The sequence below is a fragment of the Panthera onca genome, chromosome E1, assembly GCF_046562875.1.
Source record: "Panthera onca isolate mPanOnc1 chromosome E1, mPanOnc1 haplotype 2, whole genome shotgun sequence".
In the NCBI taxonomy this organism is placed as follows: Eukaryota; Metazoa; Chordata; class Mammalia; order Carnivora; family Felidae; genus Panthera; species Panthera onca.
The window spans coordinates 119,876-147,067 of record NC_138352.1 but is presented as its reverse complement, the minus strand read 5'-3'; the positions used below and the strand labels follow the sequence as shown (position 1 = coordinate 147,067).

General features: G+C 38.6%; 2 protein-coding genes across 3 annotated transcripts in view; both read right to left on the bottom strand.

Moving 5' to 3' along the window:
- Positions 1-26,234, bottom strand: part of EFCAB3 (EF-hand calcium binding domain 3) — a 97,122-nt gene extending 70,888 nt beyond the window's left edge. Inside the window, exons 1-10 of one of the 2 annotated variants that reach the window (XM_078438328.2) lie at positions 26,200-26,234; positions 25,643-25,747; positions 21,468-21,521; positions 16,243-16,347; positions 15,420-15,473; positions 13,472-13,576; positions 10,864-10,917; positions 7,959-8,063; positions 7,246-7,299; positions 4,997-5,101 (exon numbers count right to left, since the gene is read on the bottom strand). In XM_078438328.2, coding sequence (XP_078294454.1) covers positions 4,997-5,101; positions 7,246-7,299; positions 7,959-8,063; positions 10,864-10,917; positions 13,472-13,576; positions 15,420-15,473; positions 16,243-16,347; positions 21,468-21,521; positions 25,643-25,712 — 706 coding nt within the window. In that variant the 5' untranslated portion in view covers positions 25,713-25,747; positions 26,200-26,234. The remainder of the gene's footprint in view (positions 1-4,996; positions 5,102-7,245; positions 7,300-7,958; positions 8,064-10,863; positions 10,918-13,471; positions 13,577-15,419; positions 15,474-16,242; positions 16,348-21,467; positions 21,522-25,642; positions 25,748-26,199) is intronic. The other variant, XM_078438327.2, reaches the window with a different exon arrangement.
- LOC132688527 (uncharacterized) overlaps positions 25,784-27,192 on the bottom strand; it is a 117,652-nt gene continuing 116,243 nt past the window's right edge. Inside the window, exon 38 of the mRNA XM_078436957.1 lies at positions 25,784-26,253. Within this exon, the coding sequence (XP_078293083.1) occupies positions 26,192-26,253 (62 nt within the window). The 3' untranslated portion in view covers positions 25,784-26,191. The remainder of the gene's footprint in view (positions 26,254-27,192) is intronic.

Here is a 27,192-nt window from a genome sequence, read left to right as displayed (position 1 = left end):
TATTTTGGAAAAATACATTTTTATTTTTTTTATTAAAAAAATTTTTTTTATGTTTTATTTACTTTTGAGAGAGAGAGAGGCTGAGTATGAGCGGGGGAGGGGCAGAGAGGGAGGGAGACACAGAATCCGAAGTAGGCTCCAGGTTCTGAGCTGTCAGCACAGAGCCTGACGTGGGTCTTGAACCCACCAACTGTGAGATCATGACCTGAGCTGAAGTCGGATGCTTAACCGACTGAGCCACCCAGGTGCCCCAGAAAAATACATTTTTCAAAAAATGTTTTTTATTTAACATGTAATAGATTTATTATTTTTAAAGTGAGTTAATGCATATTATTAAAATGTGCTCCAATTTCTAATACAATTAACATTAATAGGTAGATATAATCAAAATCAGAAAAGCTCTTTATGTTTTAAAAAGTTTTTATTTTACTTCCAGTTAGTTAACACACAGTGCCATGTTAGTTTCAAGTACAATATAGTAGTTCAACGCTTTCATATATTATCCCGTGCTTATCACAAGTGCCCTCCTTAATCCTCATCACTTATTTAGCCCATCTCCTTGTCCACCTCCCCTCTGGTTAACCATCAGTTTGTCCTCTGTAACTTAGAGTCTGTTTCTTGCTTCGTCTCCTTCTCTCTTATTTTTTTCCCCTTTGCTTGTTTGTTTTGTTTCTTAAATTCCACATATGAGTAAAATCATATGATATTTGTCTTTCTGTAACTGACTTATTTCACTTAGCATTATACGCTCTAGTTCCATCCATGTCATTGCAAGTGGCAAGATTGCATTCCTTTTCTAATGGCTGAATAATATTCCACTGTATGTTTATATATACCACATCTTTTTTATTTATTCATCTATCAGCGGACATTTAAGCTGCTTCCATATCTTGGCTATTGTAAATAATACTGCAATAAACACTGGGGAGCATGTATCCATTTGAATTAGTGTTCTTGTATTCTTTGGGTAAATAGCCAGTAGCACAATTAAAGGAATGTATTTAAAACTCAGGACCTGGGGCGCCTGGGTGGCGCAGTCGGTTAAGCGTCCGACTTCAGCCAGGTCACGATCTTGCGGTCCGTGAGTTCGAGCCCCGCGTCAGGCTCTGGGCTGATGGCTCGGAGCCTGGAGCCTGTTTCCGATTCTGTGTCTCCCTCTCTCTCTGCCCCTCCCCCGTTCATGCTCTGTCTCTCTCTGTCCCAAAAAATAAATAAAAAATGTTGAAAAAAAAAATTAAAAAAAAAAAAAAAAAAAAACCTCAGGACCTTACGGAGGGGCCAAGATGGCAGAACCGCATGGAAGTTCTCGGCTTCTCTTGTCCCTGAAATGCACCTAGATCAGCACCAAACCATTTTGCACACCTAGAAAATTGCTCTGAGATCAACACAACAATCTGTACAACTTGAGCCACAGAACTCAGCAGGTAGGAGGCACAGAGAGGTGAACTGGGGGAGAGAGAAGCCACGGAGGGTAGGGAGCTGTTTTTGCAGAGGACGGAGAAAAGGGGAGAGTGCAGGAAAAGCACTCCCCACAAAAGTAGCTAGAGAGAAACTGTGGAAACACCCACAAGTGACTGAGCAAGAAAGGGAGAAAGGAGAAAGGAGAGGGTTTCAATACCATTAGGACTCCATAAACGGGAGAGCAGAGTCAGAAATTCCGCAGCTCAATAACTGGCGGTGCTCTGGTGGGAAGGGTGAATCCCTAAGAGCAGGCAGCGAGGTCCAAGGGGTCTGAGAGCCACAAGGGGAGAAGCGGTTCCCCTGATAGAAGGACATTTGGTAGAGGCCATGCAGCCTCCTCACAGGGAAAGGTCCCAGTGGACCCTGGAGAACAGCCACATTTGCTGCTATTGGAACAAAGATGCTAGGGTATGATCACACAACCTTTTTCTGGAACAAGCAGGCACCTGGCCATAATCTGTGAACCTCTGCAATAGTGCAACCCCACAAACGTTCCCGGGGGCAAGTCAGGACCCAGCTATTGCCTGGCAAGACCCTCCCCCAGAGGGTCGGAGCAGGTCCAAGCTGCAGGTCTCTAGAAGTGAGGGGTTTGGAAACAGCCCCATATGAGATTTAATTCAGGAGGGAGGTGCCACCTGGCAGGCTGACACTTGGACACAGATAGTGTAGAAGTGGGGAGCGGATGGAAGCTGGAGATAAAGGAGGGGTGCTTGATCGCTGCTTGGTGACAGCGCAGAGTTCTGGTACGAGAGACTGGGAAGCTGAGTGACCCCATTTTCACCTTTCCAACGCACGCGCGCACCCCAAACCAATCCACCCCAGTAAGCTAAGCAGCACCGCCTAGTGGAGAATGGAGCCATTGCACCAAGCCCCATCCACTGCGCCAACTAAGCTGAGGCCCTAGAAGACCACCACAAGTCTCTCTGCCTGCTTGGGGTATGGACCATAAAGTGCTTCACAGTTAGACTTCAAGGGGAAACTGGATGTAATTTCAGTCAGATTTCATTCTGCTCACTGGTCCATCTATTGATTCTTTTTTTCTCTCTTTTTTCCTTTTTTTTTCTTTTCTTATTCTTGGATACAGAAAGAGAAAACATTTATTTTTATTTTCTGTTTTTAATTAAAACATTTTTACTTAAAAAAAATTTTTTTTGTAAATTTTTAAAATTCTATTTTACTTCATTTCATTTTATTCTATTTTATCGTATACATTTAAAAATTATATTTTCTTTTTTTTTTCTTTTCTTTCCCTTTTTTCTTTAGTCTATCAAGCTTCTTTCAACAACCAGATCAAAATACACCTAGGATCTAACTTCCTTTGTTTGATTTTTTGTGTCATTTTTAATTTTTTAATTAAAAAATTATTTATTTCTAATTTAGTTTTATTTTTTTAAATTTACATCCAAGTTAGTTATCATATAGTGCAACAATGATTTCAGGAATAGATTTCTTAATGCCCCTTACCCATGTAGCCCATCTCCCCTCCCACAACCCTTCCAGTAATCCTCTGTTTGTTCTCCATTTTTAAAGAGTTTCTTACGTTTGTCCCCCGCCCTGTTTTTATATTATTTTTGCTTCCCTTTCCTTGTGTTCATCTGTTTTGTGCCTTAAGTTCCTCATATGAGTGAAGTCATATGATTTTTGTCTTTCTCTGACTAATTTCGCTTAGCATAATACCCTCTAGTTCCTTCCATGCTGCAAATGGCAACATTTCATTATTTTTGATTGCCGAGTAAAACTCCATTATGTACATATACCACAACTTTACCCATTCATCCATCGATGGACATTTGGGCTCTTTCCATGTTTTGGCTATTGTTGACAGTGCTGTTATAAATGTTGGAGTGCATGTGCCCCTTCGAAACAGCATACCTGTATCCCTGGATAAATACCTAGTAGTACAATTGCTGGGTCATAGGGTAGTTCTATTTTTAATTTTTTAGGAACCTCCATGCTGTTTTCCACAGTGGCTGCACCAGTTTGCATTCCCACCAGCAGTGCAGAAGAGATCCTCTTTCTCCACATTCTTGCCAACATCTGTTGTTGCCTGAGTTGTTAATGTTAGCCATTCTGACAGGTGTGAGGTGGTATCTCATTATGGTTTTGATTTGTATTTCCCAGATGATGAGTGATATTGAGTATTTTTTCATGTGTCGGTTGGCCATTTGTCTTCTTTGGAAAAGTGTCTATTCATGTCTTTTGTCCATTTCTTTACTGGATTATTTGTTTTTTGGGTGTTGAGTTTGATAAGTTCTTTATAGATTTTGGATACTAACCCTTTATCTGATATGTCATTTGCAAATATCTTCTTCCATTCTGTTGGTTGCCTTTTAGTTTTGCCGATTGTTTCCTTCATTGTGCAGAAGTTTTTATTTTGATGAGGTCACAATAGTTCATTTTTGCTTTTGTTTCCCTTGCCTCTGGAGACATGTTGAGTAAGAAGTTGCTACGGCCAAGATCAAAGAGGTTTTTGCCTGCTTTCCCCTCGAGGATTTTGATGGCTTTCTGTCTTACATTTAGGTCTTTCATCCATTTTGAGTTTATTTTTGCGTATGGTGCAAGAAAGTGGTCCAGGTTCATTTTTCTGCATGTTGCTGTCCAGTTTTCCCAGCACCACTTGCTGAAGAGACTGTCTTTATTCATTGGATATTCTTTCCTGCTTTGTCAAAGATTAGTTGGCCATATGTTTGTGGGTCCATTTCTGGGTTCTCTATTCTGTTTCATTGGTCAGAGTGTCTGTTTTTGTGCCAGTATGAAAACATTTTTTTTTAATATATGAAATTTATTGTCAAATTGTGAAAACATTTTTTTAAATGTTTATTTATTTTTGAGAGAGAGAGACAGAGTGTGAGCAGGGGAGGGGCAGAGAGAGAGGGAGACACAGAACCTGAAGCAGGCTCTGGGCTCTGAGCTGTCAGCACAATGTGGGGCTTGAACCCATGAACCATGAGATCATGACCTGAGCTGAAGTTGGACACTCAACTGACTGAGCCACTCAGGTGCCCAATTCAGTTATGTTCTAAACATTTTTGTCTTCATTCTGCTCCTTTTTCTGTTTCTCCTCCCACTCTTGCCTTTGTGTGTGTGTGTGTGTGTGTGTGTGTGTGTGTGGCAATCATATAAGCTATGAACCTCTGCTTCACACTTCTAGTACCTCTCTCCTCTTCACCTACCACATCGCCTGCCCCTTTATCAGTCCTGCCCCTTTATCACCATGTAGTTCCTTAATACTCTTATCATCTGGACCTTGGCAGCAACATCTAAATTGCATCTCTGCCCCTGATTTTTCTCTCCCCAGCATGTGTTTCCTCACTGCTTTCAGAGTAGACTAGTCATTGTCTACTGGAAAAAGGTTTCTGTCCTTCCTCCCTCCCTTTCTTCATCCCTTCCTCCCTCTCTCCCTTTATTTATTTATTTTTAAGTAGGCCCCACACCCCACATGGGGCTTGAACTCATGACTCTGAGATCAAGAGTTTCATGCACTACCAACTAAGCCAGCCAGGTGCCCCAGGATAAATATATCTTAAATACTCACCAATAACTGGTAGGTGGGTTTTCAGGTCCTGGATTTCTTTTTCTTCATGTCTGAACCCAATACTTTGTAGAACATTTTTTATGTTACCAACATTGACTCTTCCTCCTTAATAAAAACAAGAAAAAGTAGATAAGGATGTCACACAATGAAAAATGCAGGCCATCAACCCTATCTAGAAATGAAAGCACAAAGAAGCTCTTTATAGCAAATTGTGTGGGAGTCAGGGACAAAACATGACCCCATAACTAAACTTCTGAGAGAAGTTTATACAAGGGAGAAGAAATGTAAAGGAGGAGGAGTTTGGCAAATGGTAAATTAGGCAAGGACAGCAATCAAATCATGTTATGCTAGACAAAGGATTTGAAACTTGCTACAGTAATAAATTACCTTCTTTTTTTATTTTTTTTATTTTTTATAAATTTTTTTTAATGTTTATTTTTGAGACAGAGAGAGACAGAGCATGAACGGGGGAGGGCCAGAGAGAGAGGGAGACACAGAATCCGAAGCAGGCTCCAGGCTCTGAGCTGTCGGCACAGAGCCCGACGCGGGGCTCGAACTCACAGACCGCGAGATCATGACCTGAGCAGAAGTCGGACGCTTAACCGAATGAGCCACCCAGGCGCCCCAAATTACCTTCTTAATATAATTACACATAAGGAAAAACTAGTTAAGGAGGCAGAATAACTGGAAACAATAGTTTTTTTTATCAAATCACCATAAAATATGAGGATTTACAGATAGTGTATACGTTTCAGATGAGTCAAATAATAAATGAAGAAAGTGAAATCTTAGGAAAACAAGAATAAAGTGTATATAATTTTTTATATGCTGTGTAGATAGTAAATACTTTTGAAATACAAAAAAAAAAAAAAGAAGTCACAGGAGGAATGACTGATATAATCAAATTCATAAAATGAAAAACGTCTATGTGTAAAAATACAACATAATGGACAGAGAGTAGATTGTTGGTTGCTTAAGTTTGGGAAGGTTGTGGAGAACGAGGAGTGACGACTAATGGGTATAGTATTTTTGGGGGGTGATGAAAATGTTCTAAATTGATTTTGATGATGTTTGAGCAGCTCTGTTAATATACTAAAAACCATTGAATTATACACTTTAAATGGGTGAATTGCATGGTATACAAATTATATTTCAATAAACTATTATAAAACATATGACATAACAAAGCAAAAAAGTATTTTCTGTAGCTATGACAATTGTGCTAATATCTTTAATTTATAAAGAGGCCATTCAAATTAGGAGGAAAAAGCTTGGATTCTGATAGGATAATGGGCAAAAGACAGGAACAAGTAATTAAAAGACCAAAAGACATAATGACATAAAAATAATTTCAACTTCATTGATAATAAAAAAATCAAAGCAATGATTAGATTCCATTTCTCATTTATCAAATTGGCAAGGATCAAAAAATGTGACAGTAAACTGTTGTGGCAAGGGGATAATGGTAACCAGTAGTCTTATCCACTCATATATATTACAGCCTTAACCATGTTAAGATTTACTGGATTTACTAGAAAAATCTATCCAAAGAAACTGACTTAAAGTTGGACAAAGATCACAGATGTATAAGAGCAAACCACTGGAGACTATGTAAATAAATGTTCAACAAGATAAAAATGACTAAGTAAATCATAAATACAACTTGATGTATAGTCATTAAAAATGATGTTCATAAAAAATTTTAGGGGCGCCTGGGTGGCTCAGTAGGTTGGGCATCCGACTTCCGCTCAGATCATGATCTCACAGTTTGTGAGTTTGAGCCCCGGGTCAGGCTCTGTGCTGGCAGCTCAGAGCCTGGAGCCTGCTTCAGATTCTGTGTCTCCCTCTCACTCTGCCCCTCCCCCAGTCTCTCTCTCTCTCTCTCTCTAAAGAATAAATAAACAGTAAAGAAAATTTTTTTAATGACATGGAATTCTTACACTATAATTTTAGGATTAAGTGTAGGATACATAAAATATACAGTAAGAGTTTAATTTTCTGTACACCTGTATACACAGAAAAAAAGAATAGTGATAACTATAATAAAAAAGGTGAATATCACCTGGGGTTATGGGTAATTGCATTTTTTTCCGTATGTTACTTTATATATTCCAGCTCAAATACCCGACACAGAGGAGACACTTGGATATTTGTTGAGTAAATGCATAATTTCCTGATTATTTATATTATCAGCAAAAACAGTTACAACAGTCTGATATTTTATTATCCTTATCCTTTTCCTTACTCACCTTTGAAGGACTTCACACCCTCTAGTAATTCTTTCTCAAACACCTTTTTATCAGCTGTAAGATAAAACATAATTGAGTTTTTGATGGTTCACGGAAATTAAAGTGTTTACTTTCAGGAAGGGGAAATTTAGAAATTTATCACAATTCATTCTCAATGAAATGCAAAACTCTGTATTGATACTCTATCTCTGGGCAGAATACAAGGCTATTGTTAGTGGTACTCTAGTTTGCTAAAATACACACAGCTTTTTCTTTCTCGTTATCTCCTCACAATTTGGTTTCATTTTTTCTTTCTTCATCTTTCCTGCCCTTCTGCCCTTTCATCTTCTTCCAGCTTAGACCTTAGATTTTTTTCCCAAAGGGACAAAAGAACTTGTTTGTCCTGTAATGGGACCTCTGACTGTAGAGGTCCCAGTTTACTAGACCAAAATCTAAATGAAAGAACAATATTTTTTAAAGTGCTATGATTGAGTTTTTTAAAAAAACATAGTTTTAATTGACATAAAATGTTTCAAACAGCAGAATTTCTAACACAAAACTTTAAAACAAAGCTTCTGTGCAGTTTTGAGGACTTGAGGAGACCTGGTCACTGCAGACATGGTCCCTGTTTGTCCAGAATTTAGGATAGTGCCATGAACACAACAGATCTTCAATAAATGTTTGTTGAATGAATAAATTTTTAGATATCAGTAAAGTAGAACTTCAATGCTTACCAGAAACTGGCAGGGTTTTCAGAAACTTTTTATTTTCCTTATTTGTGATCTCTATTCCCATGTTTTTCAGAACATTTTTCAGGTCCTCAGTAGGAATCTTCTCTCCTTTAGAAAGACATACATATACATAAGGAAACATCCTTCCCAGGTTCAGTGGGTAAGAACTAGGCATAATCAAGCTTGGTTTAGCTATTCAGAATCAAGGAGGTAAGAAAATCTTCTCTTAACCTAAGAGAGTATCTTCAATGATAAGATAATATCATATATAATAGGTGAAACAGGGATTGTACAACTTCTCAGTAATTTAGATGTGTTTGATGACTAATAATTCAACCACTAATATAACATCTGTATTCTTTTCTTTCTTTTTTTCCCTCTTCTTCTACACTTTTCTCCTTACCCTCCTCTGGGCCTCCCTGTCCCCTTCCCTTTCCTCTTCTTTTACCTGAATTATTGGGCTAGTTTTAAAAATGACAATAAAAGCTGGTTCTCTATTAAAATTTCCAGTAAATCTGAGTAAATTTATATTTACATTGTTACACTGTAAGCTAGGCCTATGAGAATAGGGAGATAGATTTGAAATCACATATTTAAAAATCTACTGAAGACAAGAGAAAACAAAAAAGCCGTAAGAACAAGAAATCGGGGGAAAAATAGGCTAATTTGAAAAGGAACTAAAACAATATCTAGAAATAAAAATGTAGTTATTGAAATTAAAACCCCAATGGATAAATAGTATGAGACACAGTTGTAGAAACAGTGAGCTAGAAGAGAGGTTTAAGAAAAGACAAAAACATAAAATAAGGAAAATATGAAAAGAAAGAAATGAAGAGCAAATGAGAAGGTTCAACATACATGTAATTGGAGTTTCTAAAAATGAGAAAAGAGCAAAAAAAAAGAAGCAATATTTGAAACATAAGGGCTGAGAGTTTCCAAAACTTGGTGAGAGGCATGAATGTTCAGTTTTAGGAATCATAATTTCCAAGCAGGAAAAAAGGAAAAGAAGTCCACACTTGGCCACACGATAATGAGAATTTCAAAGATAGAGATAAGAGTGATAAGATGAAGAAGATATAAAGAAATGGAAAGACATTCCCTGCTCATGGATTGGAAGAATAAATATTGTCAAAATGTCAATACTACCCAAAGCTATCTACACATTCAATGCAATCCCAATCAAAATTGCACCAGCATTCTTCTTGAAACTAGAACAAGCAATCCTAAAATTCATATGGAACCACAAAAGGCCCCGAATAGCCAAAGTAATTTTGAAGAAGAAGACCAAAGCAGGAGGCATCACAGTCCCAGACTTTAGCCTCTACTACAAAGCTGTAATCATCAAGACAGCATGGTATTGGCACAAAAACAGACACATAGACCAATGGAATAGAATAGAAACCCCAGAACTAGACCCACGAACGTATGGCCAACTCATCTTTGACAAAGCAGGAAAGAACATCCAATGGAAAAAAGACAGTCTCTTTAACAAATGGTGCTGCGAGAACTGGACAGAAACATGCAGAAGGTTGAAACTAGACCACTTTCTCACACCATTCGCAAAAATAAATTCAAAATGGATAAAAGACCTGAATGTGAGACAGGAAACCATCAAAACCCTAGAGGAGAAAGCAGGAAAAGACCTCTCTGACCTCAGCCGCAGCAATTTCTTACTTGACACATCCCCAAAGGCAAGGGAATTAAAAGCAAAAATGAACTATTGGGACCTCATGAAGATAAAAACCTTCTGCACAGCAAAGGAAACAATCAACAAAACTAAAAGGCAACCAACGGAATGGGAAAAGATATTTGCAAATGACATATCGGACAAAGGGCTAGTATCCAAAATCTATAAAGAGCTCACCAAACTCCACACCCGAAAAACAAATAACCCCGTGAAGAAATGGGCAGAAAACATGAATAGATACTTCTCTAAAGAAGACATCCGGATGGCCAACAGGCACATGAAAAGATGTTCAACGTCGCTCCTCATCAGGGAAATACAAATCAAAACCACACTCAGATATCACCTCACGCCAGTCAGAGTGGCCAAAATGAACAAATCAGGAGACTATAGATGCTGGCGAGGATGTGGAGAAACAGGAACCCTCTTGCACTGTTGATGGGAATGCAAACTGGTGCAGCCACTCTGGAGAACAGTATGGAGGCACCTCAAAAACTAAAAATAGAACCACCATACAACCCAGCATTTTAACTATTAGATATTTACCCAAAGGATACAAAAATACAGATTTGAAGGGGTACCTGCACCCCGATGTGTATAACAGCATTAACAACAATAGCCAAACTATGGAGACAGCTCAAATGTCCATAAACTGATGAATGGATAAATGGATAAAGATGTGGTGTGTGTGTGTGTCTGTGAGTTCGTGTGTGTGTGTGTGTGTGTGTGTGTGTGTGTGTGTGTGTAATGTAATATTACTCAGCCATCAAAAAGAATGAAATCTTGCCATTTGCAATGATACGGATAGGGCTAGAATGTATAATGGGAAGCGAAATAAGTCAATCTTCAAGATTTGTCAAGAGACAGACAAATAGTAGATATTTCACTCATATGTGGCATTTAAAAGACAAAACAGATGAGCACATGGAAGGGAGTGGGAGAAGAGAAGAGAGGGAAACAAATCACAAGAGATTCTTAAGGAAAGGGAACAAACTGAGGGTTGGTGTAGGGAGGTGGGTGGGAGAGGTCTAGATGGGCGATAGGTATTAAGGAGGGCACTTGTTGTGATGAGCATTGGGTGTTGTGTGTAAGTGATGAATCACTGAATTCTACTCCTGAAACCAATATTGCACTGTATGTTACCTAAACTTTAAGTAAGAAAAATAGTTCCATATAAAACTTTAAGATCACATAATATAATCCTCATTGTAACATCTCACTCACCTGTAATATTTTTAACTTCATCCATCAGTACATTTACATCAATCTTCCCATTACCTTTAAGATAAAAAAGCATGAAAAAGATTTTTAGAAAAATGATATAAAAATTTTAAATTGTGAAATAGAAACCCCAAATTCAGCCACTTTGAGACACTTTCCCTAGAAGTTTATTATTTTTTTATGTCATTAACTTAAATTAATATAGCTCCTGCATTTTACATTATCAAATTACATACAGCACAATGCATGAGCAAAGTTTAACGCACTCTCCTTTCCTTCAAGACAATCTATTATTTACTAGGTTACTCTTTTGCAAGCACGGGTCTGAAATTTTTGAGTTTAAAAATTTTGTTTAAAAATGATGTTTCGGGGCGCCTGGGTGGCTCAGTCGGTTAAGCGTCCGACTTCGGCTCAGGTCACGATCTCGCGGTCCGCGGGTTCGAGCCCCGCTTCGGGCTCTGGGCTGATGGCTCAGAGCCTGGAGCCTGCTTCCGATTCTGTTTCCCTCTCTCTCTGCCCCTCCCCTGTTCATGCTGTGTCTCTCTCTGTCTAAAAAATAAATAAACGTTAAAAAAAAATTTAAAAATGATGTTTCCATTTTGTCAGTGCTGACTTTCCCTTTGGGCTTCTGATCACCTTAGCATCAAGTGATCCCTGTAAAGGATAGAGTGCAGTACGCATGTCTAGCTGCTCTCAGGTTGCCAGCATGATAATCATCATGTTGATATGTTCAGTTACATTCCCAGGTATGATGACAAAACTCTTGTACAGCACCCATTCTCAACTGAAAGACTTATTCATAGACTACGTGCTTAGTTTCTTTAGGCTATTTCTCAATTCTGAAGCTACTGGAGGTCAATGGATACATTTTTAGTAGTTTGTAATATTGCAAGTTTGAGAAGCACTGGGTTGGGATGTTAAGATAGTAGTTAAAAGATGCAATTACTCTCATTGGCAAGATTCAGTTTGGAACCTGAGAGCTGCCTGTGGACATACTCATTTTCCACTTATGACTTGGTCAAGGGTGCCAATCCGTCACTCCACAAACATGTTCACACTCTTGTTTTAAGTGTAGTAATAATTCTAAGATTGTCAATTCCTACAAGAGTGAGATACCAAGAATCACTTTGTATTCCTACTATTACCTTAGCATTAGTTTAAGAGTTTGCAAAAGATTGATACTAAATTGATACTAAAGATTGATACTAAACACCATTTAAATGCTTCCTAAATAATTAAGTTCCAGTAGACCGCAAACATATTGTAGAGAATGAAGTAGCTTTAAAACCAGTTTATATTTCAAGTTCTTAGATATGGAATTTTTCCTGGCTTGTTTTTTTTATGTCTTTTCAGTTATGATGATTTTTATTGGTATCCTTTTATAGTTTTAGAGCATCTATGATGATGATGATGATGAATACTATTATATTATGACTTTTACACAGGATAAGGAAAAACTTTTATTGGAGAAAAATCTGTTCCTATAAAGGACAGATCCTATAAGGTCTTTTGCTTTGTGTGTCTCTTAATCAGCTTCACTGAGGCCTATCGGGCCCCTGAAACAGTCTTCCCTCCTATTTCAGATGGTTCCACAGATGTACAAGGTAGTCCACAAGAATTAGATTAGAATTAGCCTCATTTTAAATCACTGTGCTGGTATCTTTTCTCATGTTTCAGGACAGTAGAAAAACAAGGCAAAGACAAATATCTGTATTTATTGAACTGGCAGGTTAAGAGAGCTATGAAAGGGATTAAAAACCAAAGAAAAAGCCATTTTTGGGAAAACCGCTTACCTCTTACTGAGGCAAAGTTTCCGAGGCTCTAGAACAGTGTCTGACATATTATAGGCATTCGGTTAAAGTTTATGGAATAAAAGAGTGAAAGGTGCTACTGGTTTAGAAAAGCCCACGTTCATTGACTTGGATCTTGTATCTTCACTCCCTCCTCAAAGGGGCAGGTGTCAAAATTTCCTCATGAATGTTTCTCAGTTCTACCAGCATGAGAACAGTCTGATATATGCCAAGTTTAATTAATTCTGTTGACCATTACTATGTATCCTCTTAAATTTCTTAGTTCTAGTAGTTCATGGCAGTATAGCAGAGTGGTTAATAGTTTCTGGAGCCAGACTGCCAGCCCACCATTTACTAGCTCTATGACTTTACACAAGCTACTTGAGTTCTCTGTGCCTTAGTTTCCCTATATGTAAAATGGGAGTAAAATTAGAACCTGCATTATAAAGTTGTTTGCAAGATAAAATAAGACGATATATATAAAGTGCTGATGATAGTGCCTTACACATTTCAGGACCATGTTGCTCATTGCTGTTTAATGCTGGTTAGTGGTAGGGACTCAGAGATTAAAATCTTGAGTATTCTCCATTGAACCCTGGCGTTCCCTGTGAAGAGTGACACTTGCCATGTATACTGGGCACCATTCTTGGTGATACTTCCCAAGTGAGAGCCATTGAGCTTAGTTTAGTAGCTATGTGAAAGGCCTCACTCTTTCTTTTAATTCTCAGATACATCATATCTTCAGGTAGGTAGTCCAGGCCTGATACTACCCTCAAGTCCAAAGTTTGGCTAAAGAGTATATTGACACCTAAAATTCTCACCATCAGTTGGTAGGAGGTCCTTCAGTTCCTGGATTTTTTTCTTCTTGAGATCAATTCCCATGTTTTTCAGGAAAGTGTCCACCTTATTTAGAGACACCTTCACCCCTTAGGAAAGAAAGGGATGGGATATGAAAAATATTTGTAATGATGTAAAGGGTGGGTTATTATAGATCATGCCTAGGCATCAATACTACATAGAAAATGAAGAGCAAAGAACAATTAAACTATCCAACTAAATGTGGTTTGTTGTTATCTAAGTGAGGAATTCCTAAACCCTGATCTATGGAATTCTGTTATTACTTTTAGGAAAACATTAAAGAGAAGAAAGTGAACAATTAAGGGTATTTGGTAAGTCATAGCACAGACTAAAATCAACCTTTATACATGTGTTTGAACAGAAGAATGTGAAACTTGCTAAATTAATGGACAACTACAAATCCATCCATCCATCCACCCACCCACCCACCCATCTGTCCATTCAGCTAGCCATCCATTGAGCCAGACAGGCAGCCAATCCATGGATTTACTCTATCATAATTCTCTGAGACACTTTTTAAGAATATATGCTTCTAGAATCTATCCCTGGAAATTAAAGATCAATATAACTAGAAAGGGGCCTAGTGACTTGAATGCTACATATTCCACCCTCCCCCTGGTAATTTTAATATACAACTTTATTTGGGAACCGCTGCCTTTGGGTTACTGTAATGTACCTAAAGTATATGAAGAATAAACACTGACTTAACAAACCATTGGGACAGCTGGGATAATAATCTGAAAATTGAAAAACAGGAAGAGTTTTTGAAAATAAGAGCAAAGCCAAAAATGCACCCCTGGGACCTCATCAAAATAAAAGGCTTCTGCACAGTGAAGGAAACGATCAGCAAAACCAAAAGGCAACCGACAGAATGGGAGAAGATATTTGCAAACGACATATCAGATAGAGGGTTAGTATCCAAAATCTATAAAGAACTTATCAAACTCAACACCCAAAAACCAAATAAACCAGTGAATAAGTGGGCAAAAGACACGAATAGACATTTCTCCAAAGAAGACATCCAAATGGCCAACCAACACATGAAAAAATGCTCAACTTCACTCATCATCAGGGAAATACAAATCAAAACCACCATGAGATACCACCTTTACACCTGTCAGAATGGCTAACATTAACAACTCAGGCAACAACAGTTGTTGGAGACGATGTGGAGAAAGAGGATCTCTTTTGCATTGTTGGTGGGAATGCAAGCTGGTGCAGCCACTCTGGAAAACAGTATGGAGGTTCCTCAAAAAACTGAAAATAGAACTACCCTACCACCCAGCAATTGCACTACTAGGTATTTACCCAAGGGATACAGGTATGCTATTTTTAAGGAACACATGCACCCCAATGTTTATAGCAGCACTATCAACAATAGCCAAAGTATGGAGAGAGCCCAAATGTCCATCGATGGATGAATGGATAAAGAAGATGTGGTACATATATACAATGGAGTATTACTCAGCAATCAAAAGGAATGAAATCTTGCCATTTTCAACTATGTGGATGGAACTGGAGGGTATTATGCTAAGTGAAAGTAGTCATTCAGAGAAAGACAAAAATCATATGACTTCACTCATATGAGGACTTTAAGAGACAAAACAGATGAACATAAGGAAAGGGAAACAAAAATAATATAAAAACAGGGAGGGGGGAAAAACATAAGAGACTCATAAATATGGAGAACAAACTGAGGGTTACTGGAGGGGTTGTGGGAGGGGGGATGGGCTAAATGGGTAAGGGGCACTAAGGAATCTACTCCTGAAATCATTGTTGCACTATATGCTAACTAATTTGGATGTAAATTTTAAAAAATAACGAATAAAATTAAAAATTAAAAAAAAAAGAAAATAAGAGCAAAACCTGATGACCAGTTTTACCTGCCTTTTCAATATGCTTCTTACTCACCTTTGAGAGACTGTAACTCTTTCATCAATCTGTTCATGTACACCCTTCCTTTGGCTGTGGGGAAAAAATAAGTTTCAGGCAGGAGCGTTGATATTTAAATATATAATGAAACATGCATAGGTTCAGAAATGGAGACTTCTAATATTTTATTCTAGAAATTTAAATGATTAAAAACATTTTTTTAATGTGCATTTATTTTTGAGAGAAGAGAGAGACAGAGCGTGAGTGGGGGAGGGGCAGAGAAAGAAGGAGACCCAGAATCTGAAGAAGGCTCCAGGCTCTGAGCTGTCAGGACACAGCCCGATGCAGGGCTTGAACCCATGAACTGTGAGATCATGACCTGAGCCGAAATCAAGAGTTGGACACCCAACTGACTGAGCCACCCAGGGGCCCCTAGAAATGTATATTTCACTTCCAAGGATAAAACTTAGGAGTGGAAACAGCTCTCAATTTGGCGAAATCATTTTGGTGATGGGGGTAGGGGGATGAAACATTCCTTAACTAGGCAGTATTAGTTTAAAAAAAGTCCACATATTCAGGGCGCCTGGGTGGCTCAGTCGGTTAAAGCATCCGACTTTGACACAGGTCATGATCTCACGGTTCGTGAGTTCGAGCCCCACGTTGGTCTCTGTGCTGACAGCCTGGAGCCTGTTTCAGATTCTGTGTCTCCCTCTCTCTCTCTGATCCTCCCCCGTTCATGCTCTGTCTCTCTCTGTCTCAAAAATAAATAAACGTTAAAAAAATTTTTTAAAAAAAGTCCACATATTCAACTTCTCTGAAGGACACTGAGATTTTTCCCCACTGTGGTATTTTTAATGCTCACCATCAACTGGAAGCTTGTTCTGTAGTTTCAGGACTTCATCTTCTGTGAGTGTTATCCCCATATTTTCCAGTAAAATTTCCAGGTTACTAGTATCGACCTTCTCACCTTTGAAAATTAAAAGGTGGTAAAAGTTGAAAATTTGAAGAATGGTGATCTCATGTTCTAAAAAAAAAAAAAAGAAAGAAAGAAAAAGAAAAAAAAATCCTGGGGCGCCTGGGTGGCTCAGCCGGTTGAGTGTCCGACTTCAGCTCAGGTCATGATCTCACGGTTTGGGAGTTTGAGCCCCACGTCAGGCTCTGTGCTGACAGCTCAGCGCCTGGAGCCTGCTTCAGATTCTGTCTCCTTCTCTCTCTGCTCCTCCCCACTTGTGCTCTGTCTCTCAAAAATAAATAAATGTAAAAAAAATTTTTTTTTTTAAAAATCCCGTTTGTTGATTAAACAATGAAGTAATCCTGACAAGAATGCCAGCTAAGACATCATCTTAGAGCTTTTTGGCTAAAACAATGGCAATCAAATTTAGGCCAGCAGTCTGTAGATGCAAACATTCATGGATATACAGGTAGAGTGAGAGAATTTATCAGTAAGGCAAACAATGCCGTTGAAATATAATTTTGTGTAAATGTTAAAATCCTGGTGTTGCAAAGTCTTCTTAATTACCTATCATGGAATCATACAGGGCTTTTCTCCAGGGGCTTCTTTCTTAACCCAAAGTGGCTCTCTGTCATGCCTCAGGGATTTGGTGGGCTTGCCTCCCTCTCTTCTTGGCAGCCTCTACCACCCATAAAGTTTTTTTGGTGGCTAGGAAATTAGATGCAGTCTTCCAAGCTCTCCTGTTTTTAGGCTTCCAGGAAAACTGGCACATAGTTATTTTTATTCTTAGGGCTTCAATGTAAAGTGCTACAATGAGCCAGACAGGGGAACATCAGACTCTCACAGAATCGGTAAGACACAAAGCTAACAAGTTTGTTTGGTAATGGACTTTTAGGAGGGTGGAAATCACCACTTATCCCTGCCCCCCAGTAGCTGCTTCCCAATCTGCTCGTAGGATGGCTGTATGAAACTTTCCTTCATGATGGCTCTTGCCTCTAGCTTGAAGATGCAGTTTAGCAACAAAAACAACAAAATGGTAATTATGTGAGGTGACAAATGCGTTAGCTAACCATATTATGGCAAATATTCTGAAATACGTGTATCAAATCATCACATTGCATACATTAAACGTACACAGTTTAGTTTATATATATCTATTATATCTCAACAAAGCTGGGGAAAAAAGATGCTGTTTAAGTGGGCAATTTGCACCTCCTAATCATTTCCAATTTCAGGAAAAGAAAACTTGCTTTTAGTCCTCTGGAACCATACTGCAGTACTTCCATTGGGAGGATAATACCTGGGGAGGGAGCCAGTCTTCTGCACAAGTGCCTGGGAGGAAATGTGTACAAGGGTTACTCTCCCCTAGCTGCTTCAGACTCTTCTGGAAAGCCTTGCACCATGGAGCTTCTAAAATGCACCCCCCCCCCCCCCCCCGTAAGCAACCAAGGAATGATTCTTCAGATACAACAGAGCAATTTCCTAGTCTGCTAACTCGATCACGTGTTTTTTTTTATTAAAAAAAGTTTTTTTTAATGTTTATTTATTTTTGAGAGAGAGATAGAGAGACAGAGCGTGAGCAGGAGAGGGCCAGAGAGAGAAGGAGACACAGAATCTGAAGCAGGCTCCAGGCTCTGAGCTGTCAGCACAGAGACTGATGCACAGGGCTTGAATGCACTAAACCCCCTCCAAGATCATGACCTGAGCTGAAGCCGGATGCTTAATCAACTGAGCCATCCAGGAGCCCCTAACTTGATCACATTTTGACAGACATGGGCCTTCTGCTAGGTTATCAGTCTAACTACCCCTGTCATCTGTATCATTCCCATTCTTCAAAATGTAAGCCCACAAAAAGTTTTCTATCCTCTCAAATCTATTCTGTGTTTTACCACTCTGATTTTTCTTTCCATTGCTAGCTTTCTTTTCACCCTTCCCACAGTACCCTCTCGGGCTCATATTTCATTAAATATGAATTTCTCTAAATCTTTAGTCTCTTTATAGACTCTTACCTTCTTCCCTAACTGAACTTTGTTCTGGATAGATTTTCCTTTTGCTTTTGCTTTTCCTTTTCCTTCCCTTCCCCACCCCCTCCCTCCTTCTTTCCTTCCTTCCATCTCCCCTCCCTTCTTTCATTTCCTTCCTTCCTTCCTTCCTTCCTTCCTTCCTTCCTTCCTTCCTTCCACCCTCTCTCCCTCCCTCACTTCCTTCTGAGAGAAAGCTGCTCTTTTTTTTTCCCCATAACTCATTTGCCATAGGGCTTACATTCTCCGAGATCCTATTTGCTGCTTTCTGGCCATACTCAAACCTCTCCTTTTGTGAGAATTATGGTACTTGGCTTTCTTTTTATTGTCACTTACTGACTTCTTGGTCATTTAAGGAGCTTGTCCCATTACTCACAGTCTTCCTCTGCACCCAAATTCCTGGCATCATAATAGGCAATTCTAGTCTTTATATAGACAGTTCATTCCACAACCTAGCCTCTCAATTTCTTGAGCTCCTTAGCCTCAATGATGGTCCCCTAAATCCTAACTACTTAACTATCAAGGACACATCCTGAGCTTTGCCATCACCTGGAAATGCTTTGCCTCTAAAATCTTCAATTGTAGCATACCTACTTTTGGTCGGAACCTATATTCTTGCACTTCTTTTACTTCCTTCCTCCTACCACCTGTTACAGTTTTGATAGAGACTTTCATTCCCTTCTCTCTTGCTTTCCTCCAAGTTCATGCTTTCCATGATAACTTCACTTCCTCTTTTAGCCACACTAGACCCCCTAACCACTCTCTTCACAACACCACCATTGTCTTTAGGCTTTCATTCTTTTGGCACATCAGCTTTAAGAATCTCATACTTTGGGGAGCACCTGGGTGGCTCAGTCAGTTAAGTGTCCGACTTCGGTTCAGGTCATGATCTCGCGGTGTGTGAGTTCGAGACCCGTGTCGGGTTCTGTGCTGACAGCTCAGAGCCTGGAGCCTGCTTCGGATTCTGTATCTCCTCCTGTCTGCCCCTCCCATGCTCATGCTCTGTCTCTCTCTGTCTCTCAATAATAAATAAATGTTAAAAAAAAAAAGAATCTCATACTTTGGGGGGTGCCTGGGTGGCTCAATCGGTTAAGCATCCAACCTCAACTCAGGTCATGATCTCATGGTTCATGAGTTCAAGCCCTGCGGCCGCTTTGGATTCTGTGTCTCCCTCTTTCTGCCCCTTCCCCATTCATGCTCCGTCTCTCTCTGTCTCTCAAAAATAAATAAATGTTAAAAAAAATAAAAAATAAATAAAAAGAATCTCCTACTTTGGTCCAACTGAAGGATATCATAATCATGTGAAAAGTCGCCATTACTTATTTATGGTGTCTGACTTTGGTTAGACTCTTGGCACTTCTCAGCAAGGCTTTCATATATTCCTCATCAACTCTAGTTACTGTTCTCTTATCTGAATTATCCACCATCATTAACACTTTCCTTAAAGTCCTCTACCCCACCACTGGGTCCTTTCTTTTAGTAGATGATCCTGTTTCCTACTATACAGAGGATGGAAGGTTTTAGGTGAAATCCTCTGAATCTTACTTCCACGTCTACCTAGATTCTCTATATCTGTATCCTTCCTGACTCGAGGTCTGCTTGTCTCAGAAAAAGAGGTGGCCTCAGATTCTTACTCACATATTTAACTGCCTAAGGTTCAGTCTCCCTGGAACCTCAAACTCAGTATGACCAAAATGGAAAGTGTATCTCTACTTCTAAATGTATTTTACTGAATTACATATTTTGGTCAATGTCACTGTCACCCACTCAACTACTCAGCTCAGAAACTGAGGAGTCGTCCTTCATTTAATCCTTTTGCTCTAGCTCTATACAAAATCTGCAGGAACCAAATTCTACAGTTTCTATAGCTGTAACATCTCTTCTACATGTTCCTTCCTCTCAAGCCTCACAGAGAATGATTTACTTCTACTCTTTACTGTCTTTCACCTGGACATTTACAACATGCTTCCTAGCTAGTTTCCTTGACTCTATTCTTGTACATACACCTCCCTCAATCCTTTATACTGCTGCTAGAGTAATCTTTCTAATTTACAAATCTAATTACATAGTCCCCTGCTTAAAATCCTGGAACAACTGCCCCCTCTGTGCAAAATGAAAGTCATACTTTTTTACTAGGTATTCAAGGTCGTCCGTGAGTTGCCTCCTGTATTAGTTTCCTATTGCTGTAACAAAACAGCAACTACCGAGAACATGGTGGCCTAAAACAATACAGATTTTTTTTCGCTTACCATTCTGGAGGTCAGAAGGCCAAAGTTAGTTTTACTGAGTTAAAGTCAAGGTGCTAACTGGGCTGGTTCCTTTAGGAGGCTCTTGGGAAGAATCCATTCCCTTGCCTTTCCCACTCCTAGAGGCCACTTACACTCCTTAACTTACTCCCCCTCTTCTATCTTCAAGGCCAGGAATGGAGCATCCTGCTTCTGTTGTCACATTGCCTTCTACTTTTTCTGTCGTCAACTCTAACCTTGCTTCCCTCTTCTAAGGACACTTGTGATTATATTTAGAGCCCAACTGGATAATCAGGGATAACCTCCTCAATTCAAGATCCTTAATCACATCTCCATGGTCCCTTTGGCTGTACAAGGCAACATTCATTCCCAAGTTCTGGGGATTAGGACGTGGATATCTTTGTGAGTCATTACTCAGCCCACCATATCCTGCTCCTTCCTCTTTAAGTTTATTCTTTGCCAAACTCCTGACAGCATTTATGCTGTAGCCAGCTACCCCAAATTTTTTCTAGTTCCTTAAAGCATCATACAGTTTCTCATTTTGGTGCTTTTATTGTTATTTTCTTCTCTATCAGGAATGCCCATCCTGCTGTGTCTGGAAAAACTGACTTATAGTTTAAGGATCAGCTCTTGTGTTGACCATTCTATTAAAGCATTTCCCAATTTCTCTTCCTCAGGAGCAAATGACCATTCTTCCTCTTCTTTACTTTGTATAGGTTTTTAACATCACCCAATAACATCTTATTGCATTTATTTATATATTTTTTTTCTTGCCCAAGCTACATGACCTCCTGGATGGTTGGTTTTTATAGATCCACACTTGAGATGTACAGATGGTTACTAATGAGGTAATAAAGATCTAACCCACCTGTAAAAATATTTCCTTCATCCATTACCACATTCACTTCAATCTTCCCCTCATCTGTAAGAGAAGACAGAATTTTGTGCCCAAAACAATAGTAGAAATAGGAGAAAGACAAAGAAGCCACACACTGAAGTACAACACAAAATTCAGCAAATTTTAATGATTTGCTCTAGAATTTTATCCTATTTTTTATCAAATGTAAACGTAGAAAGTCAAAGCTCTGATTATAAAAAAGATATTTCATATGAAGACATCAGTATTTATTCTATTAAGACAAACTGCACATAGTAGAGTACTGCTAGACTGACATTTAAAAAGTAGCCCTCTCTATTTTCAGATCAGGGAGAACTCCATTTTGCTGATTATAAGGCTGACAAACACTGTAAAAGGGGTAAATGCTCCAATAGGAAAGATCTGACTTGAAGCATTAATAATGTCTATTTCTGTACTGAAATGACAGGTGACATTTAGCTATGTTCTTCCACCATCCACATTCAACATGTATTTAAAAAGCTTGATCAGGGGCGCCTGGGTGGCGCAGTCGGTTAAGCGTCCGACTTCAGCCAGGTCACGATCTCGCGGTCCGTGAGTTCGAGCCCCGCGTCAGGCTCTGGGCTGATGGCTCGGAGCCTGGAGCCTGTTTCCGATTCTGTGTCTCCCTCTCTCTCTGCCCCTCCCCCGTTCATGCTCTGTCTCTCTCTGTCCCAAAAATAAAAAAAATTAAAAAAAATAAAAAGCTTGATCAACCTAAATGAATTTTAATATTTTTTTTAAATTTTGTATTTTTTAAAACTTTATTTTGTATTTTCCTCTTAAATGAGGGTATTTAGAAGGAACCACCTGATAGATTGTCAGTGCCTCACAGGAAAATGTCTCATCCATTCTCATGTATTTCAATTAGTCCCACAGAAGACTTAGGGTGGTCTGAGATGGGTCTCTAATGCTGCTTCCTGTGGGCTCACTGACCTGAAGAGGGGTACTCAGGGAGATGGCTGACACTTCCACAACCAAAGTCACTGTTGTGGCATTCCAGTAAACTTTCAAGATACCTGGAAAATGTGGTAGCAAAAAATATCTACATCCTTTCATAGGCAGATCAAAAATATTGGGAAATTATATATTTCTAGTAATAAAAAAACTGTCCTATGGAAAATTCACTTTTTCTGGCTACAGCAAAGGCATAATTAAGTGGCATTGTGTTGAGATGAATATAGACTGGTTGTTATTATTACTACTAATAAAAACTCTATGCTAGGAACTTGCAATGTTTAGGAATGGTAGCCATTATTCTGTTTTTAACAAAAGGGAACTAAGACTCAGAGGGGTTCATTTGACCAATCTTGCACAGTTAGGAATTTTCAGTGCTGAGATTCAAATCTGTGTCTCATTCCAACTTCTAAATTCTTTCCACAATGCCATTAATCAGAGGAACAAGTGGGATTAATCTCAGGTTTTTGCTGTTTTTCCCATGAGAGTTGTTATCTTGGAAACTTTTCTGAGTAGGTCTTGTGGGTCTTGTATTATGGGGTCATGCTAACATATGCTAGGTGTGAATTATATAATGGCAAAGTACTTTGAAAATTATTCTCCATCTTGAAATTGTTTCTGGTAGTTCAGAATCTACTCTAGGTAAATGTTTTTTTTTTTTTTTTTTTTTTTTTGTCTCTCTTTTAACACTATTTCCTCCTTATTCTATTTGCTTACTTTCAAACTTTTCTTATAAGCTATTCCCTCCATTCTTCTTCTTCTTTTTTTTTTTTTTATCTTCTTCTTTTGGTCTGATTATAATCTCATCAGTGCTCTGGCATGTTGCTAAGCTTTGCTGAATCTGTGGATTGGTAACTTCCTAAGTAAAGATGAATTATTAGAGTATTCATTTCTAACCATATTCATACATATATCTAGTTGAATGTCATGTAGGTATATTAAAGTCAACATGTCTAAAACTGAAACTGCTCTCTTGACACTGTAACCTGAACATCTTCCTGAATTCTCCAATTGGCTTATGATATGACTGATGACCTAGCCACCAAAAGGTCTCTGTTTTCTTAAAATTCTTATTTTTCATAATTCACATGTAATCAGTCATCAAACCTATTCATTTTAATTCTAAAATATTTCCCAAATCTCTTATCTGTCATTAAGTTTACTTCCCTTGCTCAGGCCTTATCATCTCTTGTTGCATCATAGCAATATCTTTCAAATTTGAGTCTTCGCTTCCAATAGTGCCTCCTACATTGTCATCAGTATTGACTTCCAAAAGAGAAATACTCTAGAAATATCACTGCCTATAGGATAAAGTCTAAGATCAAGGAGAAAAATAGACAATTCAAGAACAATAGTTGGGATTTCAATATTCCACTCTCAATAAAGGATAGAACAACTAAATAGAAAAATCAGTAGCATAAAGGAGACTTGAACAATATTATCAACCATGAGAAATTCTTTAGGGTATACCAGGCCATAAGTCTCATTCAATTTAAAAGGACTGAAATCATAAAAAAGTATGTCCTCTGACTATCATAGAATTAATTCAAAATCAACAGCAGGAGAAAATTTGGGAAATTCACAAATATTTGGAAATTCAAAAACACATTTTGAAATAACCCATGGATCAAAGAAGAAATATTGGAAATCAGACAGTATTTCTAACTGAAAATGAAAACACATCATATTGAGATTTCTGGAATGCAGCTAAAGTAGTGCTTTGAGGAAAATTTATAGTCGTAAATAAACACCTATATTAGAAAAGAAAAATTTCAAATTAATAATCTAAATTATCATCTTAAGAATCTAGAAACATAAGAGCAAATGAAATCAAATGTAAGCTGAAAGAAGGAAATAATAGAGATTAGAGCTGAAATCAATAAAATGGAAAGCAGAAAACCAATAGGGAAAATTGATATCGGCTCTTTGAAAAGATCAACAAAATTGACGAATCTTTAGCTGGGTTAACCAAATAAAAAGAGAAAAGACATGGATCAAAATCAGGAGGGATGACATCACCATCAACTCTACAAGAATTAAAAGCATTATAAAGGAATACTGTGAACAACTTCGTGTCAACAAATTAGACATGAAATGGACAAAATGCTAGAAAGGTACAAATTACCAAAACTAATTCAAGAGGATGAAGGCTCAGCTCCACAGCATGGTATAAGGTCTTTCCAGTCTCGGCAGCCTACCTTTCCAGCCATGTTTCCTGTTTCTTTACAACATGAAGCATATATTCTAGCCACAAGGAAATACTTGCTGCTCTCCTAACATTCATGGATTTGCATGATTTTATGCTTTTGTATGCATTGCTTTCCTCATCTGGAATGCCTTTATCCCCCCTCAGGTTATCCTTGAGTTTTCTCACATAAGTAAGCACTTGCAAGTATAGGCTCTATATGTACTGTACATGTAGCCTGTGGGTGGGTGCTTGTTTGCTGTGGGTTGTCCCAGCTTTCTTTTCTTTTTCTTTTTATCTTTATTTTTAATTTTTTTTGAGAGAGAGAGAGAGAGAGAGAAGGAGGGAGGGAGGGAGAGAGAGAGAGAAAATCCTAAGCAGGCTCCATGCTCAGCATAGAGTCTGATGCAGGGCTTGATCCCACCACCCTGGGAACCAAGAGTTAGAAACTCAACTGACTGAGCCACCCAGGCACCCCTCTTTTTAAAAATTTTAATTCCAGTATAGTTAATGTACAGTTATATTAGTTTCAGGTGTACAGTATAGTGATTCAAGAATTCTATACATCATCCAGTGCTCATCATGACAAGTGCCTTCCTTTAACCCCATGGAATGCCGTTTTTTTTTCCCTGAAGAATTTCTATACATTTTTGACAAATCTTCCTCTGATTCTTTACCTGGTGAACTTAGCTTTTCCCTTCCTCAGGATCTTACTGAATGCATTTTTAGTATTATAGCACAACCGCATAGTGGTATGATGGCCTGTCAGCATGTGAGACTCCTTACTAGATGGTGAACTCCTAGAGGACAGAGAACCATCATCTTCATTTTTCTATTCCTAATAGCTTATGTATATTAGGCACTCAATAAAGTCCACTGCAGGAATTGATGAATTCTTGAGGATTGGGTCTCTTTCTTTTTGTTTTTTAATGTTTCTGCACACTCTAAACATGCTCTCAGAAATTCTCACATACAAATGCAAAGTTTCACCGTAGGAGCAGCTCACCATCAGCAGGCAGGTTGCTGAGCAGGTCCAAGTACTCCTCTTCTTCCAGGTCAAAGCTCATATTTTTCATGAAGAGTCCTAACTGATTAACATTAAGCTCCACTCCTTAGGGAAACAAAGGATGGAAGTGAGAAGGGCAAACAATAATGATAAAGTGAAAAATGCTAGGCGTGTCCATGCATTAATTGGAGGGACAACAATCAAAGGAACAATAAATTTGCTTAAATGAAAAGAGCTAGCATGGGAATCAGGAACAGAACCTGCTCTTCATTGTTGTCCAGAAGACTTGACTGTAGCTCTCAGGAGACATTTATAAGGAGAGAAATAAAGGATTGGCAAGTCTGATGAAGACAGTCTTTCTAATTCCTCTCTGGAAATAGGACTTGGAATGATAGAGACAAAAGTAATTCCTTCAAAGGTAGTTATGTTAAAAGTAGTAAATGATGAGACAAAAATTTGTTAGATTGACAAATTTGTCACCACCAAAAATAAATGTGGTTTTTAAAATGTAAATACAAAACATAAGGAATCTCAATTTTACCTGACTGCTCACTCACCTTTGAGAGACCTTATGCCATCCAGCAACCTATGCTTATACAACTTTCCAGCAGCTGTAAGATAGGGCACAATACAGTAATTGGTATGGGAACCTGTTGTAATAATTCAAAACCTAGCAATTTCAGAAAGAACAATTCTTATAGTTTTACTCATTTTCCCCCCCTGTTTATATCCCAACTTAAGAGTTAGACCAATAGAAAAAGCTCTCAAGAGATTAAGTCTACACACTTCTTAAAAAATGTTTATTTACTTTTGGGAGAGAAAGAGAGAGAGCGCACGTGTGGAGAGGGGCAGAGAGAGACGGAGACACAGAATCTGAAGCAGACTCCAGGCTCTGAGCTGTCAGCACAGAGCCTGATCCGGGGCTCAAACTCATGATCCGTGAGATCACAACCTGAGCCGAAGTCTAATGCTCGACTGACTGAGCCACCTAGGTGCCCTGTACCCACTTTCTGATTTGACAGTTGAAACAATTATTAGTGGTGTCTTTCCATACCTTTCCCAGTCTCTCTTTTCATCTACTTCTCATTTTCTCCTTTTTTTGATTAAGATCACACATATTAATGCTCGCAGGGATAAGAGTAGATACTAGTGGGACTCATGAGTGAAGACATGGATGATTTCTGAGCTAAAAAAACCTGACAACCATGACAGGACTTCTTTGAATATTAGTAATGAGTATTTCTACATGTTTTCCACGTGACATCACATAGATGTTGTTTTAGATATTTTCATTGACAAGCCCATGAAAATGACTCTTCTGCAAGGTAATCCCTCAGTGAGATGTCCTGTGCTGCCAACACAGATGTTGTATTTTACAAAAATTCAAACATGGATTTCTATTCCCACATAGGTGGTGGACTAGCATGAATATCTGGTTCCTTCCCCACAAATCAACCCTGAAGAAACTGAAGTCTGAGCAGTGTCTAAGCACTGCCCTTAAACCCAACTGGCTGATGTTCACTGGAGCCTGACCTTACACCCTTACCTAA